Source organism: Leptodactylus fuscus, chromosome 6, assembly GCF_031893055.1.
Source record: "Leptodactylus fuscus isolate aLepFus1 chromosome 6, aLepFus1.hap2, whole genome shotgun sequence".
Taxonomy (NCBI): domain Eukaryota; kingdom Metazoa; phylum Chordata; class Amphibia; order Anura; family Leptodactylidae; genus Leptodactylus; species Leptodactylus fuscus.
In genome coordinates this window covers 103185480-103203945 of record NC_134270.1, presented here as the reverse complement: position 1 = coordinate 103203945, position 18466 = coordinate 103185480, and the positions used below count along the sequence as shown (strand labels likewise).

Sequence of the window (18466 nt, the reverse complement as noted above, 5' to 3'; positions counted from 1 at the left end):
AAGCTAGCGTTTACTCAGTGTGAATGCACCCTTACAGTGTCATTCCGAAAATCTTGAATTCAGATCTATTCAGCCTATGATCTAAAAGTGTGGGGTCTATATGTGAGATTTGTACAGAGAATGATCCACCTCACAAAGTTGTAATGTTAACTAGTGTCAGACTAGCAGTATACAGGTCCTGTAATATGACACTAGAGTGGGACCATCTCTCTCAGAGGTATGTTTCTGGTAGGACACTTATTGTAGTTCACCTCAGATAACCACAAGAAGATGATGATAAAAATGATGATAAAAGGCCAGTAGTTTAAAAATGTCCTATTAATTGTTTGATTAGTTCATATTTTATAGAATGAGGATTTATCTACTGGACTATTTTTCTTAATAAATTACATGTTTAGTGATATAATAAAAAACAATTGTTACATGTAGAAATAGGTGTTATAAATTTTGGTTCTTGTACTCTTGTTAACATATAATTAGGATGAGACTATTTAGAAAATCGCACTTGAGGATATGAGCAGCTTTTTTCTTTCGGTTTGTTCAATGCATTCAGGTTGAAAATGCTGGACAAGTTGTGTTCTGATGATAAGATGTATTTGTTCTGGCACTTACAATATTTGTTTTTTATGTTTTTTTTATTGTTGCATATAAATGTTGAATTCAGCAAGTTGTAATTTGAAAAGAAAAAAGGAAGAAACTCACAAAAACATAAAATCAGATGATTCAAGGCTTAAAAAAAAAAACTGATCCCAATTTGGTCCCAAGATGAAAACCTGTACAAATATAACCAAGAACACAAGTAACACAAATGCATTTTTTCACAATTTTAAAACATACGTTTTTTTCACAATTGCGCATCAAAATTTTGAATTTGATTTCTCCAAAACAAAATATAAAGAAACATCGTCTTGTGACATATCAAATGAAAGCCGGTACCGCTCTGAGAAAAATGATGCCTCTCCCACCTATTTATCTTAATTCTAGCCCAAGATATGTTAAAAAATGTAAAGCCATACCAGGCCAAAATTCACACTTTTTCAAAACTTTAGAAGTCTATAAAAAATTAATTGATGAAGAAAAAAATTCAAAACTTTTTATTTGTAATTAACTTAAGTTGTACTTCATAAAAAATAAAAATAAAAAAAATCTAAAGACGTCAGGTAAAAAAAATATTCCTATTTGGATCACTTGATATGGAATGACCCTGAGGAGAAGGGGTAATAATAAAAGCTTTGTATATATTTCCCATTCCTTTTGTAGCCACTCTAGGCTTTGGATTTAAAAAAAAAAAAAAAGGCAGTGACATCTGCAACAAAAAAAAGCTGCACTTCCGCAACTTGGGGCTTTAGCCACAGTGTGGATTACTGATCTATGTGATGGACAACCTAGCTATAGCTCTAGTATCACACATTAGGACTAAATTGGAAGCTATTTCAGCTATCAGAATGATTCAATAGTGTGGGATGAAAGAGCAGAACCGGTGAGAAAACACACAAAGAGAAAACATTAAAATGTTCCCCTGATGTTGGCCAGATTCACATGTCCTCAGTGAAGGCAATGGTGCTAACCACTCTGAGTAGACACAGTAAACTATGGCGGCAGCTTACCAGTAACAACTCACTGTTGATTATGGGTTGATTTGGATGAGACAGCAACCACTGCACTCCTCCGTACATCTTCCACTCCATACCATGCTGAGTGGGGGGAGCAATATCCAAAGTTGTAGTAGTGTCTGATGTATCCATTATCTGCTCTTGCATGCGACAGCTTGGGATCTCCTTCACATCATCCACCATTAACTTACGCTTCCTCTTACTTCGTTTTTTCTTTTCTATGACTTAAAAATTAAGAAGGCTCTTTAGAAAGTATTCTACATAATTTCAATTTCTATTTCTTACTTTCCTGCATTGCTTCAAGGTCATCTGTAATTGACATCAACACAGGGATTTCGCATTTCACATTTGCAAAATGTGTGGTAAGGTGAAAGGAAACTATTAAGTCACTCAGTGGCCTCATTTACAGATTTGTTTAAAAAGAAGCACTAAAATTCATTCATTGTTATGTACACTGATGAACAAAAAGGTAAAATTGTTTTGCACTTTTGACTTTCAGACTCCATATCACACCATCGACTATAGCTTCAAATGTAAGACTATTAATAGAAATATTAGTTTCAAAGATATTTATAGAATTATAGCAACAACAGAAAACATTGTAAACAACATGGCAGACAAAATACAAGTGTAAGTTGATAAAAGGATGTCAAGGAATGTCAAAGACAGCATCATATATCCAAAATTAGTAAGCATATAATAAAGGGAGGAAACAAGGAGAGAATAAAAATATAAAAAACAACCTGGGTCAGGGAAGAAAGAGGGGGAGATAAATGGAAATATTAATAGGTAATTGATTAAGCAAAATCCAAACCAAAAGTATATCAACACTGCTAGGAGAGTCACTGCCACACATCCTACATTCAACTCATTCACTGTGTCGGGGGACAAGCTAAATGTAGGCTAGGTATGTTTAGTGATGATGCAGCAGTGCTCAGTAACACAGGAAAACTCCCCCCATGTGCTCCATGATGCTTTTTCTTCGCATTCTTGGGCCTCTGAAACATAAGAAAGGTATAATTTTTATTCTGCTAACAGCATCTACAAGCACTATGGGAGTGGTTTAAAGAAGCTGCGGGCAGTGATAGACTCCATTTAAATTGTTTTGCCATAAAGTGCATTTATATGTTTGATAAACAGTACATAGTGCGTCTGTATATGAAGCAGCTGGGCTGATTGCAAATGCACATGTCCTAACCAATCGCATCATATAGATTCTGGCAGAAAGCGTCACACCCATATTATGATGTATGCCAGAAACCGCTCATCAGCTAGGTAAGTAAATAAAAAACACATTATCATGACTGTGTCTAGAGTTACAGCAGAACAATTCAGCAGGTAGGTATCGTATATAGAGTGCTCATAATAAATCATAAGTGCTACTTTAATAGACAATATAAATAGACATCTAAACGGAGAATGAAATGAAGGATACAATAACCACAATATATTTCACCCCCTTCATTACTACTTTCATTTATTGGAGAAACATAGAACGATGAGCTACAATTCATGTTAATATTGGATAGATAAATTGGCGATATGCTGATTCTGACATGCTTCATCTAAACCAGTCTTTCTCAAAGTGGGCGATAACGCCCCCTTGTGGACTCTGGAGGCCTATAGGGGGGTAGTAAAGGGCACAGAGAAGATTGGGGAGCGTTGAAGTGGTTTAGGGGGGCGATGGCTAATTTAAAGGGGTGGTATCATAACAATGATTCTATCTATACTGCTTGTTAATGTGGATTTAAGACTTTTCCTAAATACACTGCTTTAGCAAAACTGCTTTGTTTGTCCACTATCTTACTTTATTCACTTCATTATGGACACTAGCACCTGGCCCCCTGCTCATTGCTGAGGGAGCCACATGACGTAGCTCCCTGCTGTGTGGGAGGAGAGGGGGGGGGGGCTGAGTGTACGAGCCAGCCTGTGTCTGCACCACACATACACATCACCTAGCTCCCTGCTGTGAGATAGAGGGGGGGATGTGGAATAAGTGCTGCTTTCTTATATAAAGCAGTCTAAATCCTACTGGGCTAAAGGACCTGGTCTCTCTGTTCACTAGGATAAAGCTTTATTATATAGAGCAGGCTGCTAGTGGGCAGAGGAGCCAGGTCCTTTAGGAAACTCCGTACAAGGTAAATCCAAGTCTACAGGACCTTTTGATGACATCACAGGCCCTTCAGTCATTCCATAGGATCACACTATGTGGTGGGCGGAGCTACACGCCAATTTGGGGGCGGGGCTAATTGACGGGAGCAAACAGGAAGAAAGGAGATTTTTAGGAAGCTTAGAAGGCAGATCAAGCTTCATGAGGCTACCTCTTTAAAATTGTTTTTTTGCTTTTAACACAAACTTTACCGCTCCTTTACGCTTAACGCGCGTTTCCTCATGTAACGCCATCTAGGGGACTAGACAGTAACTATTTCCTGTCCAAAAGTTGTCAAACTGTACCATAGATGGCGGTAAGCTCCAATGTGAAGCGAGAAGTTTCTAGTCCATTCTCGAAAGTACTAGGCCTGCCCGCTGCCTCATATAAAAGCGCACGCACCATCATGTCACAGCCAGTCATGTCATTCGACGATATTACGAAAACAAGTGAATTTAGCCGCTAAAAAAATTTGGGGGGCGCTAGAAAATAATTAATTCTCGAAGTGGGCGGTAGACAAAATAAGTTTGAGAACCTCTGATCTAAACCGACACACTGTATCAACCAATGTCCAAAAATACTTTATTAGAAACATGGAGTAAATACTAGATGATCACAGAAATATGATCATATATTCACATAACCATATTAGGTCATGAGTCAATACTAAATAATCACAAAAATATCATCATTTACACATATAACCATATCAAGTCGTACCACAGTCTATAAGTCAAACGGCAATTAGACACAATGGTGATAAAGATAGCAGCACACCAATGAAGTGTCACCGCAAGTTTGTATTAAAAAAAGGACAATCCCGCACAGATACATACAGAGTGTCTAAAGAATAGGAGGGAACATGATGGCAGAATGGAGATATAAAGCCATAGTGACCTATACAACAGATACTGAGCACTCCCAGCAAATAAATATCTATATCATCAGAGGAAGCAGGCATAGGATAGGCCAAGGGGTCTTACAGTCTTTGATATGAAAGTCCAGCAAGCTTCCTGCTGTATCAATTTACAATCAAAATCTCCACCTCTTGAGGATGGATGCACCAATTCCACTTCTTGAAACTTGATTTGAGAGGCATCCCCTATATAATGGTCCCAAATGTGTCATGCACTGAAAATGTCATCCTGACGGTTGATGTCATTGACATGCTTCAAATGTTATCATTTTATAGACAAGCATCATGGCTATCTCATACATAAATTTGATTTGCAACTATTTAGCACATGATTAATTATGCAGATTCTTGTCATGTAACTGCATTGTTACGGTTTTGTTCCTGGTGGAGGAAAAATCTTTTTCTTCTTGTATATTACAAATTACAACCTGCTCTCACATTCCCTAATAGCTCAGTGTGTTATTAAGTTCATTCCCAGGCTACTGATTCAAATCGAGGATCAGCCATGAAGAAGATTTCCCAAGAAAAGAGAAACAGCATCATCCGGCTCATTGATAGTGGTCTCTTTGCCAAGAATATTTCCAAACTGCATCATTTAAGTGCCATAATAGTTGGTAGAGTACAAAATAAAGTCACCCATTCAAAAGCCAAGATGTGGACGTCCAGGCAAATTATTAGAGTTAATAAGTGAGCTCATCACAAGGCGTATCAGTTGTGGCGTGACAAACACGGCAGTGGAGGTGGCTTGTGTGGTTCATAATGGTGAGATCACAGATGTCCATGCAAGTACCATGCAATTGCATTACACAAGTCTGGAATGCTTGCCCGAAAAATGAAGAAACCTCAGCTTTAATACCATCATAAGAAGCTTTGTCTCGAGTTTACAAAAAAGCATGAAAAGTGGACAGTAGAAGATTGGAAATAGGTGATTCAGAGCGATGATCTGAAAGTCAAAAGATTGAGCTCTGATGGGTGCAAATGGGTCTGGAGGAAACATAGGAAAAGAGGGCTAATGGATGGAGAAATTGCAGGAACTGTGAAGTTTTGTGGTGGATGCCTGGTGATATGGGGTTGTTTCACAGCCAAAGGCAGTGTATACTTGACTAGGATTGATAGTGGTCTCAATGAGCTATATATGAGTATCCTACAAAACGAGTTACTTTGCACACTCGAGTACTATGGGTACGAAAAGGACGACATAGTATTCCAGCAAGACAACAATGCAAAGCATACATCGAGATTAGCGAAGAAATGGTTCAATGACAATGAATTAGAGGTGCTGGATTGGTTCCCAGACCTCAAACCAATTGAATGCTTGTGGGTAGAGTTGAATAAAAAGCTTTATTTGTTCCCAAGTGAGTCAACAAGTATGCAACAACATTGGGAACGTGTAGAAGAGACCTGGAATCACAAATCAATCGAGACATGCCTGAATCTGATCGAGAGCATGCCCAGAAGGATTCAGGTGGTGTTGAAAACAAAAGGAGCATTTACAAAATAATAAAAACTAATCATATGCTAAATAGTTGCAAGTTAAATTTATGTATGAGATAGCCAAGATTATTGTCTATAAAATGATCTTAGTCTCACGTTCGAAATTGTATTGGATGGGTGAGATATGGAGGCAACAAATCAAAAGTTCAAAACATTCTTACCATTTTGCTCATCAGTATAAAATAATCTACAGACAAATCAAATTTTTCATAAATCCAAATACTTTTCTTGTTTACACAAATTCTAGTCATGTACCTGAGACATCAACGGGCTCCAGGAAAAAGCCAATTTCTTCATTAGATACTAAGGTAGTGTTTGCCACTGCAACATCATCCATAGTCGCCTCCTGGGTTTCATCTATGTGAGCTGGCCATGCAGAATGAAATATTAAGTAACCAAAGTATATTCTCCATAGTAAAGCATCAACCTATTAGTAGTATCATTTTGTTCGGTATGTAATGATTAGTCAAGGACCATGTAACTGGACATGTCATTTAGCATTCTCTATACTATAGGGTCTAACTCTACAGTAACACACTAGCTCTGCAAACTATTGTAGGCGCAGTGGCGGAGGGACGTGTACAGTCACATGGTCTTTCACCTGGTGCCAAGTTATGAACGGGATCGATATCTGCAGGTGCCGGAAGCTGTGACAGAATGGTGATCGATGATCATCAGTTGTAAAGAACACAGAACAGAGATGGAAAATACAGAAGGATCTCTTGGAGGCATTGTGGGGCATCATACTATATATAGAGGGCAACAATGGGGCATCATACTATATACAAAGGGCATCAATGGGGCATGATACTATGTATAGAGAGCAACAATGCGGCATCATACTATATACAAAGGGCAACAATGGGGCAACATACTATGTATAGAGAGCAACAATGGGGCATCATACTATGTATAGAGAGCAACAATGGGGCAACATACTATGTATAGAGGGCAACAATGGGGCAACATACTATGTATAGAGAGCAACAATGGGGCATCATACTATATATAGAGAGCAACAATGGGGCAACATACTATGTATAGAGGGCAACAGTGGGGCATGATACTATATATAGAGAGCAACAACGGGGCATGATACTATGTATAGAGGGCAACAATGGGGCAACATACTATGTACAGAGAGCAACAATGGGGAATCATACTATATATAGAGGGCAACAATGGGGCATTTTACTGTGCACAATGTGGAGTCACACTTTGTATGATGCCCTATTGTTGTTCCTATACACAGTCTGATTCCTCATTGTTGCCCCTATAAATAGTACAATGCCCCATTATACATAGTATGATGTCTGATAGTTGCCCTCTATACACAGTATGATGCCTTATTGTTGCCCTCTGTACACAGTATGATGCCCCATTGTTTTCCTCTACACATAGTATGATGCTTCACCATCATACTGTGTATAGGAGCCAGTAATGAGGTATCATACTGTGCATAGGAGCCAATAATGAGGTTTCATACTGCGTGTAGAGGGCAACAGTGAGGCATCATACTGTGCATAAGGGCCAACGATGAGGCATCATACTGTGTATAAGGTCTGACAATGTGCCATCATACTTTGTATAAGGATAACAATGAGGCAATTTGCTGTGTATAGGGCAAATAATCGGGTATCATCCTGTGCATGGATGACCTGCCATTCTATGTACAAAATGCTGAACTATTGTGTCTATTGTTTACCTGCAATGGAAGCTTCTAACAGAGCGTTCAACGCACATATCTGGCCAGGTTCACACTGCTATAATACGGAAGTAATCTACAGATTGTATAAAAGTCCCATTATTATGACTTTTACTGTATGTAGGGATCAACAACCTATGGCACACTGAGTACCTCATTCTCAATTCATTTATTTAAATTGGCACGTCGTATCAAAAACGTTGTCTACCTCTGCCCTAAAAGGTACTGTCATTAGTTTGAGTTAGATTTTTTCTGCTGACAGACTCCCTTTAAGTTTACACACTGTTAAAGGTAATGTGTCACTGTTTTTGTGTTCATAAAACCAAGGTAGTGAAATAATACTTAATCAAATCTGTTATTAATTTTTGAAATTTTTTATTCTACTATCTGTACATTATAATGAAGGCTGCCATCTTGCCTGAGCTTCTCCTCTGCTATATTATCAGCATTTAGTGATATGCTTTACACCAGTCTTATGACCATAGGCAGCAACAGTCTTGAGCTGCCTGATTGAGATCTATTGGAGAGTTCTCAAGAAGACATGCTATGTGCAAGGAGGGGCAGTAGATGTGAGATCATCTGTTCTCTGTAGGGGATGTAATGATGGGTCAGTTGTATTATTTATAGAGGTATTATCTTTTGTTGAGAGGGTTTTTTTAATATAGTAAGTGACAAACAACATTAAAAAAAACTCTAAATAAATGTTTTGGGTTTGTTTGTTTTTTTTAAAACACGTTTAAACAGTAAGTAACTTTTGGTGAAACATTCACTTTAAACAACTTTTACAGAGATAGTTATCTGAAAGTAATGGTGATGACCATCTTTATAGCATGTACAGCATCAACATATTCCACAATGCAGTACAAGCAATGAAAAAAAATAGTGCTCAAATGGTGAGTTACTAGATGTATTATGCAAGTGTGGGATACACATCATTTAGCCGCAGTGGATCATTATATGTTATGTTCCTTTTTGTATTCTGTCCTATAAATTCTGAGCAGGGCACTTACATTCTGATGACTGTTCTGGTGGTGAAAGCATTATATCATGGCTCATATCTTTACCCGGAGCCAATACATTGAAGTAATTAAAAAACGAATCGCTGTCTGCAAAAAATAATGTACTGAATGTCACAATAAGTGTCTCAGTATTGAAAAGGTTAGAGACAAACTGACCAAATCTTTTTTACCAAAAAAATCCATTGGTGCGTCTTCATCTCCAAATAAGTCATTAGCAAAAAGGTCTCTTGTATCAGCAAGTAGAGGGGCAGAACTCTGCTCAGGTAAAACACTGTTGGCACTAACTTCAAAGGAGACATCACTGGCAGAACCATGTCTGAATGGGTCCAGGTCACTTCCTTTAGTAAACAGAAAAGAAATACTGTAAGTGGGGCCACCAGTAGTTGCAGGTCTGTAAGTTACGGTAGCTATTTATTTCCAAAACTGTAATGTGAACAATGCATTGTCATGATCTTAAAATTTCATTATAGAATATACAGTCCAGTCATATTAATGTGACCACTGCCTACTTTTGACGTCAATGTTAAATAACCAATTGCAGAAGGCACGTGTCATCAGCCATATGGGTGCATTCATCATTGTGGAAGGCACGATGGATCAACACAAGTATGCATCTATCCTTGCGGATCATGTTCACCCCTACATGCCAATTGTTTTTCCTCAGGATGATGGCATCTACCAGCAGAACAATGCGATGTGTCATAAAGCTCGCAGTGTACGTGCGTGGTTCGAGGAGCACCAGGATGAGTTTACTGTACTCCCTTGGCCAGCAAATTCCCTAGACTTGAACCCAATCTAGAATCTGTGGAACCACCTCAATCTGGTTGTTCGCACCATGGATGTTCAACCGCGTAACCTAGCGCAGCTGGCCACGGCACTGGAGTCGGCATGGCTCAACATCCCAGTGAACATCATCACGACATCCCCTCCCATCCTGCATGTCTCGCAGCAGTCGACTCTGCGAAAGGTGGTTATTCTGGATTTTTACAGGTGATCGCATTAATGTGACTGGGCTGTGTACAATATAAAGTAGTATATATGGCTTATTTATGAAGGTAGCATCCAAAAATAATAAAATGCCATTTTCTAAGGTAGGTTAGAGACTTGCCACATTTGTGTACATAATATTTGAGTTAGGATCTATGTTCTCACCAAAGTGATGAAGACTAAGTTGTCTGTCAGCCTCTTCATTCATTGTGATGTCCTCCACTCGGCTCTGGTTCAGGGTGAAATGATCAACCACATCAATTAAACTGCAAAAATATACCAGAGAGGAGATTTCTGTATACTAGGGTTTGCAGAGGAGGGCTCACAAGTTCAGGTCTATACATGCTATAGCGTGTTTTTTTCATCCTGTTTTTCAGCTCTGGGCGCAATTTTCAATATTTTCCAATTGCAGTTTCAGAACAACTTCAAATCTACAGTTTGGGGTCACTGGTTTACAGCCTATATATGCCCTAATTCCAACGGCACATGATATAGAAATAGGTTCCCTTTTAAGTTAGAAATGATCAAAATCATATTGCTTACTCACTGACACAGTGTCTCAAGGATGTAAACAATTAACACTGGTTATTATTGTTCAGAAACGAAAAATATCTGATGCTACCTGTAAGTTTATATTTTAACAAAAAGTAAATTAGATGTAATACTTTAAATCAGGCAACTGTATGTCAAAATCTGGGAATTCTTCAGGGAGAGTAATTGCATTGTAACTGGCTTCCTGGATATTTTCTGTAAGATCCAAGGCTCCTAAAATATATCAAAAAATATGAACAAACAAGATCACAACATCAAAAGTATTGTCAGTTTTTGGGGTCTTGGAGTTTAACTCACCTGGACGAAATGAAATCTTCATATTCAGTAAAGCTTCATTACAATCAGCTAAAAGATATTTTGCTTTTCGGTGGTATATTCGTACAACTCCGAGAAGTAAATGGCCTGAGGTTCTAAGAGCAATCATGGCCTGTCATATGAAATAAAAAGGATTTTAAGGCTGGGGCCCCACTGGGCGTAAATGCCGCAATTTGCCCGCGGCGGAAAAGCTGTGGGAAAAATTGCGGCGTTTTACAGTGCAAGGAAAAAACCCAGTGCGGACACGCTGCGATTTGCAAAGCCGTTGCGGATTTGTAAATCGCAGCATGTCAATTCTATCTATGAAACGCTGGCGGCTTTCCTGTAGATATAATGATAAGAGAAAGTCCATAGAGGAAAACTCTGTGAACTTTCTCTTAAAAGCGCTGCGGAAAGAATCCAGTGGGGCCTTAGCCTAATAGTCACCTCAAGGAGGACCTTTCCGCACTTCCACCAACTTCAGCTCTTTGCACTCTTTAATAGGCACTGCTTCACTGATTCCAGTACAAGTGGAATTTTTTTCTCTAGTTCAAACCATTTCTGAGTAATAAGTGCTGTTAGTTTTAGTGCCTGATTGTAAGGGAATTCCTAGGACAGCAATTCCCCAGTAACTGTTTAAACCCTGGGACGGGACACAAGAGACAGTGAGCCCTAAGCTGAAGCCCCCAACTTTCCCTTCCTATTGCCAGGCCCTATCCTATGTAATAGGCGGCAACCACGAAGATGGTCCCTTCCTGTATATGTGATACACAAAACGCATTCAAGGCGGACAACAAGAAAGAGAGGTCAGCTAGCCAAGGGTCAGTAACAGTCGAGCGATGCAGTGCCAAATCGAAGTAATGAGAATAGTCAGTGAGGAAAGCCAAAGGTCAAGGATAAGAAAGCAAGTAAAATAGTGAAAGTTCGGAGCGAGTATGCACAAGGCAATAGCAAGCGCTGGTGTGAATGAGAGCCAAGGTTAAATAGGGAGGAAGAACCCGCCTATGGAGTTGACAGGAAGGCAGCTGTCAATCACAGGGCAAGGCCAGATTAACCATTAGAGGAGCAGAGACAAACAAGGGCAGAAGACGGGTGTGGTGCAAATACAATCACAGCACTAGAGCCGTGTTCACACAGTGCGACCAAAAACTTTAAGCCATGAACCAAACTACACACGCCTCCTGCGTTGCAGCACACGAGCTTTTTGGTGGCGCAGAGACCTGAACAGGCAGAGATGTTACACTGATATACTAATTTGTTTCTCTACTGCCAGTTGGGCAGTGCCTGGCAGGAGCAGGCAGCCCGGCACCCTCTGACAGTAAAAAAATCACACAAAAAAAGTACCACGCAGCATCTAGTGTAGTAATGTTAACTTTCGAGAAGTGGGCTATAAAGAGGTGCACACCTTTTGGGGTTGTGAATAAGTCACAACTCCCTGAAGTGCAGAATTTATCAATTCTGACATCTGATTTAGACATCCGATGTCAAGGCAGCTGCTGGATGACCATCACAAGGGTGTTTGCATCAAGTACTCCAGAAAGGACCAAAAACCACAACCAAACAAAGGTAATAAGTAGTGGAAAAAGAAGATCCACGCTTACCAAGATGTCCTCAGAAGATTCCTTTATTCTTACCATAAAACATAACTCATTTCGGAGCTTCAAATTGCTCCTTTTTCAAATGTACAAATTGAAGCTCCGAAACTTGTTATGTTTTATGGTAAGTATAAAGGAATCTTTTGAGGACATCCTGGTAAGCGTGCATCTTCACTTTCCACTCCTTATCCCATTTGTTTGGTTATGGTTTTTGGTCCTTTCTGGAATACCTCTGACAGTAGAGAGACTAATTAATTAGCATTTTGGGTGACTAAATTAACAGCACCAATTTCTCAGGAACAGTAGGGGCCACAAAAATAAAATTAAACTCGGGGCAACACGGTGGTTCAGTGGTTAGCATTGCAACTTTGCAGCACTGGGGTCCTGGTTTCGAATCCCGCCAGGAACATCATCTGCAAGGAGTTTGTATGTTCTCCCCATGTTTGCATGGATTTCTTCCCTTTCGACAAAGACATACTGATAGTAAAAAAAAAAAAAGTACATTGTGATGCCTATATGGAGCTCACAATCTACCTTGGAAAAAATAAAATTCAACTGTGCTACAATCGGTAGAGCAGTGCCAATTAAAGACTACAAAGATTTGGAGTTGGAGGTACTAAAATGTCCTGTTTAAATCACTATGTAAATTGATCTGATGGTGAACACAGGACTATACATACAGTCATAAGGTATAAGGAGGGGGTGACTGGGATTAGTCGGCACCATCAACCCCACAGTCATCCTCAGACTATGTCATTATGAGGTAGTGAAGACTAGGACACCTTTCTGTGGGAGTTTGCTTTTTTTTCAACATTATGATTCTACAGAAAAAAAGTTGTTTTTTTTTTATGTAAATTGTGAGCCCCATATGGGGATCACAATGCACATTTTTTTTATCCTATCAGTATGTCTTTGTTGAATGGGAGGAAATCCACGCAAACACGGGGAGAACATACAAACTCCTTGCAAAGGTTGTTCCTGGCAGGATTCAAACTCAGGACTCCACCGCTGCAAGGCTGGAGTGCTAACCACTGAGCCACGATGTTGCCCCTCTACAGAAAAAATTTTATCCATGTTCTGTGGCCTGTTGACAACACAAGTAGGAAACAATTCTGCAACTTTTTAAATCTTAATTTAAAATGTAAATGTATCAGGTATGTATTTTGAAGGCTTTTACACAAGCCTCATCAATTTTTGTTGAGGAAAGTGGGTGTGGTTTATCTGTAGTAGCATTTTACAATACATTTATGATGTACTCCTTTTTCAAACAAACAAAAATGCAAAAAAGGGGTCACTGCACTCCAGTATATGGGAAGTGTATACAAAAACACCAAAATATCTGACAGCAGTGGAATCAAAATTCATGGAAACACTACAACTGATGAAGGTGTGACTGTAACAGGGGCACACACCTTTGGAGCCATGATGCTTTGAATAGCTGATTCCAGGTTGCACTCAAATACATGAGCCTTAGTAAGTTTCTTCTCCCAGTGTGCAGCGATCCAGATCTTGGATAGGATCCCTCGTTTGCCCAGAAGCAGATAGGTGTAAAACATATTTGCGCTGGTAGAACTATGCAAACAGTTTCAGCTGTAAAGCTATCAAAAAATCGAGAATGACTGTTACTAAAGCATATCATTATTTCCAAAAATAAAATAATACATTTCTAAACTGGATCAATTCTGGAGTAAATAAATGGTCTATATGAATAAAATGACTGCTTGAGTAATATATACAAGCAAAATAAAACCCAGTTTTTTACATGCTCAGAAAAGTATGACATATCTGGACTTTGTTGCAGGGTGTATTCACATTTCATGTTAGCAACATTCAGATATTTTCCTGAGATCAGACTCACATTCTTCAATTTGTTTTGAGTGGATGTGGTTATAAGTAGAGATGAGCGAGTAGTATTCGATCGAATACTACGGTATTCTAAATACTCATACTCAATCGAGTACCACTCGCTATTCGAATGGAAAAGTTCGATGCAGAACCAGCATTGATTGGCCGAATGCTATACAGTCAGCCAATCAACGCTGGTTCTTCTCCTACCTTTAGAAGTCTTCTCCGTGCAGCTTCCCTGCGGCGTCTTCCGGCTCTGAATTCACTCTGCCAGGCATCGGGCCAGGGCAGAGCCGACTGCGCATGCCCACTTGTAGTGCGGGCATGCGCAGTCGGCTCTGCCCAGGCCCGATGCCTGGCAGAGTGAATTCAGAGCCGGAAGATGCCGCGGGGACACTGCACAGAGAAGACTTCTCGGAGGATCCAGCCCAACCCTCACTCGTGGACTTGGTAAGTATAATTTGATCGAATGTTGCCTACCCCTGAAACGAGCATTTTCCCCCCATAGACTATAATAGAGTTCGATATTCGATTCGAGTAGGCGAATATTGAGGGGCTACTCGAAACGAATATTGAATCTCGAACATTTTACTGTTCGCTCATCTCTAGTTATAAGGAGTCTGTCATCAGAACACAGTGTATCAATCCTGCACTGAAGATATCGCCATTTTTGACAGTATGCAAACAACTACTTTGGAACAACAAGGGCTTTGCTTCTTACTTCTTTGAAGCAACAGCAATGGCCTCATTGCTCCAAAGAGCTAATCTACATATTGGCAAATCTGACTGGGTTGATATGCTGGGTTTTGGTGACAGACCCCTTCAAATGCAGAGGGGCAATACACTCTTTTTAAATAGATACAGGTACAGCTCCCATGTAAAACCACCCCGTGGGTACATCTGTATTATTTTATATGTGGGTGTAGTATGGGAAATTCACATGGTTTCTGAATGGCCTCTTATTTTGCTTATTCAAAAAGGAACTAATAGAATTGTCTTATCAGTGAAAATGGAATTTGAGATGATGTAATTTGAAGTCATTATCTACTAAATCTGATATTGATAGCCAGTCCCTAAAGAACTGAGCAGCCCAACTGGAGTCCATTCAAGGCTTTTTGTTGTTGGGAACTGTCATGGGAATCCTTAGTGACTGTATTGTATTGCACAAATACTGAACTGAATATGAACCAGAAGTTACATGAAGCCTCACTACATATGTTCCCTAAGTAGGGTATTAGAGATATGACATAGCTTGGAAGAGAAAGTAATGTTATGGGAAACATTTCTGTAAAATAGATCAGAAAAAAAATCATTAACCCCTTCCCGCTGATGGCATTTTTAAATTTTTGCTTTTGACTCCTGTCTTCCAAACCCCAGAACGTTTTTTATTTTTCTGTTCACAGAGGCATATGAGGAATTAAAGGGATCCTATCATTAAAACTCAATTTTTTCTCACTAACATGTCAGAATAGCCTTAAGATAGGCTATTCTTCTCCTACCTTTGGTATAAATCCTGGTTTTCGTCAGTATGAAAATGAGTTCTCGCGGAACACTCGGAGCGGACCCCAGCGCTCAAACAGCACTGGGGGCGTCCCCAATGCTGCGAGAGAACTCTCCAGCACCGCTTCCATCTTCTTCAGGAACGTCTTCTTCATGCGTCTTCTTCCAGCGCAGGCTTCAAACTTCTAGGCCTAGGGCAAAGCCGACTGCGCATGCCCGCCAGCCACAAGAAAATTGCCGCTTACAATACTGTGTTAGCGGCCATTTTCTGGTGGCCGGTGGGCATGCGCAGTTGGCTTTGCCCTAGGCCCGAGGCCTAGAAGTTTGAAGCCTGCGCCAGAAGAAGACACATGAAGAGGACGTTCCTGAAGAAGATGGAGGTGGTGCTGGAGAGTTCTCTCGCAGCATTAGGGACGCCCCCAGTGCTGTTTGAGCGCTGGGGCCCGCTCCCAGTGCTGCGAGAGAACTCATTTACATACCGACGAAAACCGGGATAGTACAATATTGCCCCATAGTCTTCTGTGGCTAGCATATTAAACTTACAGTACATTTTATTTTTGTAGAGCCATAATGCATCTTATGTCCAACCAACCCAATGCTTTGAAGCTTCCTGTTTGGCTGAGCTCCAGCCCCAGGTAGGTGTAGCTGTTGTTTTTCTCCAGTGTGAAGCTGTTCAGTGTGAGTTGTGGGGTGGGGGCTTTGTTGTGGCCCTTCTTCTGAAATACCATGACTTTGGTCTTCTTGTGGTTGATCGGTAGAGCCCATGTGGTGCTGAATTTTTCCAGCACTGACAGGCTTTCTTGGAGGTCTTTCTCGGTGGGGGACAGGAGTAGGAGGTCGTCGGCGTATAGCAGGAACTTCACCTTACAGTCGTTCAGGGTGAAGCCTGGGGTTGGCGAGGCCTCCAGCACTGTAGCCAGTTCATTTATGTAGATGTTGAAGAGCATTGGCTTTTCTGTAAGTAGTATATGACTTAAATTCTGTAGGTAGTATATGACTTATGTTCTTTAGGTAACATATGACCTATGTTCTGTAGGTAGTATATGACTTAGGTTCTAGTTATATCTTCTTTGTGGTTTCTCGTTATAACAGTAACTATGCTGTGCTTGATATGCTGCAGGATGGACACCAATGGATCCCTTTACCTTATAATGGAGGACATTGTTTTAACATGATGGAATCTGTGACCCAAGTTAGGCCACTGTATAGGCATATATCGACCTATACAAAAAAAAAATAATCCATATGCTGCACAATATACATTTTTATTGTATAAATCCATATGGGAAAGTGTAGCAAACTGGTTTTCTTTACAATGGAAAAAAGCAGTATAAACATACCAGCCCAGCGTACACAACAAGGGTATTCTTTTTGGCATCAATTCAGGTACATGGCACCGTATGTTCAGGAAAGTTATCTGTGCATAAGCCAAATGCATTTGGGAAGCGTAAACAGCACTTTACATGTCCATTCACATCATTGGGACACAATTATTTGTTTTCTGTCTGTATATTAAATAATAACACTACTCACACAGCTCGTCCATAGACGCGCATTATCAGGAGGGGGAGGAGGCGTTCCTCCCCGCTCCACAGTACAGCGCGATAGGCACTGCTGGGCAGAAGGGCATCCCTGGCTAAGTGTCAGGAACGCCCTTCTGACTGTAAAGCGTTACGGTACCGGGACGATAGCGCTTTACCCGGGGCACAGATCGGGAAAGCCGACAGTGCGCTGAATTCAGCGCACTGTCAGCTTTCCAGCAGTATATAGAACTGCCTGTGCCCGATCTGATGAAAGGTCCTCTTTAACCCTAATTTTACTTAAAATGTGTCCTTACATAATAAAGGACTTTTTCATCACAAAATTAGGATAACCTTTATTAAAACTTAAGGTTATTTCACAAGCAATATTATTAATTCTAAACTTTGACCACGGTATTTGCTGAGAACTTTGGCTACAGTTGTGTTAAATGGCTATTATGTACCATAAACCAGAAACATAGAAATATATATACAGCCATCACAGTCCATTTCATAATAATGTTGGTCATTATAAACTAAGCACTGGTACATAGCCCAGCATTACTCCTCTGCTGCCCCCACCCACAGTTCACCATAGAAACTAGAGATGAGCGAGTAGTGTTCGATCGAGTAGGTGTTCGATCGAATACTATGGTATTCAAAATACTAGTACTCGATCGAACACTACTAGCTGTTCGAAGTTTAAGATTCGATGCAGAACCAGCGTTGATTGGCAGAATGCTATACATTCTGCCAGTCAACGCTGGTTCTTCTCTTACCTTTAGAAGTCTTCTCCGTGCAGCGTCCTCGCGGCGTCTTCTGGCTGGAATTCACTCTGCCTAGGCATCCGGCCTAGGCAGAGCCGACTGCGCATGCGCGGGCATGCCCTTGCAAGCGCAGTCGGCTCTGCCTAGGCCCCGATGCCTAGGCAGAGTGAATTCCAGCCTGAAGAAGACGTGGGGACGCTGCTCCGGGAGAAGACTTCAAGGAGAATCCAGCCCGACCGTCACTCGTGGACTTGGTAAGTATAATTTTATCGAATTTTGCGTACCCCTGAAACAAGCAATTCCCCCCATAGACTATAATGGGGTTCGAAATCCGATCGAACAGTCGAACAGTGAGCGGCTGTTCGAATCGGATTTCGAACCTCGGACATTTTAGTGTTCGCTCACCTCTAATAGAGACACATATCAGGTTGAACTTTACTAGGATTTACAGACTCAGAACCAAGCAAAACTGGAGAGCTATGGCTGCCAAAGTGGAAATTTATTGTTTAT

General features: G+C 40.4%; 1 protein-coding gene across 1 annotated transcript in view; it reads right to left on the bottom strand.

Moving 5' to 3' along the window:
* Positions 1-13880, bottom strand: part of RAD21L1 (RAD21 cohesin complex component like 1) — a 31358-nt gene extending 17478 nt beyond the window's left edge. The window contains exons 1-8 of the mRNA XM_075278068.1: positions 13737-13880; positions 10733-10862; positions 10549-10648; positions 10049-10149; positions 9067-9234; positions 8888-8983; positions 6428-6538; positions 1608-1837 (exon numbers count right to left, since the gene is read on the bottom strand). Of these exons, the coding sequence (XP_075134169.1) occupies positions 1608-1837; positions 6428-6538; positions 8888-8983; positions 9067-9234; positions 10049-10149; positions 10549-10648; positions 10733-10862; positions 13737-13880 (1080 nt within the window). The remainder of the gene's footprint in view (positions 1-1607; positions 1838-6427; positions 6539-8887; positions 8984-9066; positions 9235-10048; positions 10150-10548; positions 10649-10732; positions 10863-13736) is intronic.
* Positions 13881-18466: the final 4586 nt, after the last annotated feature.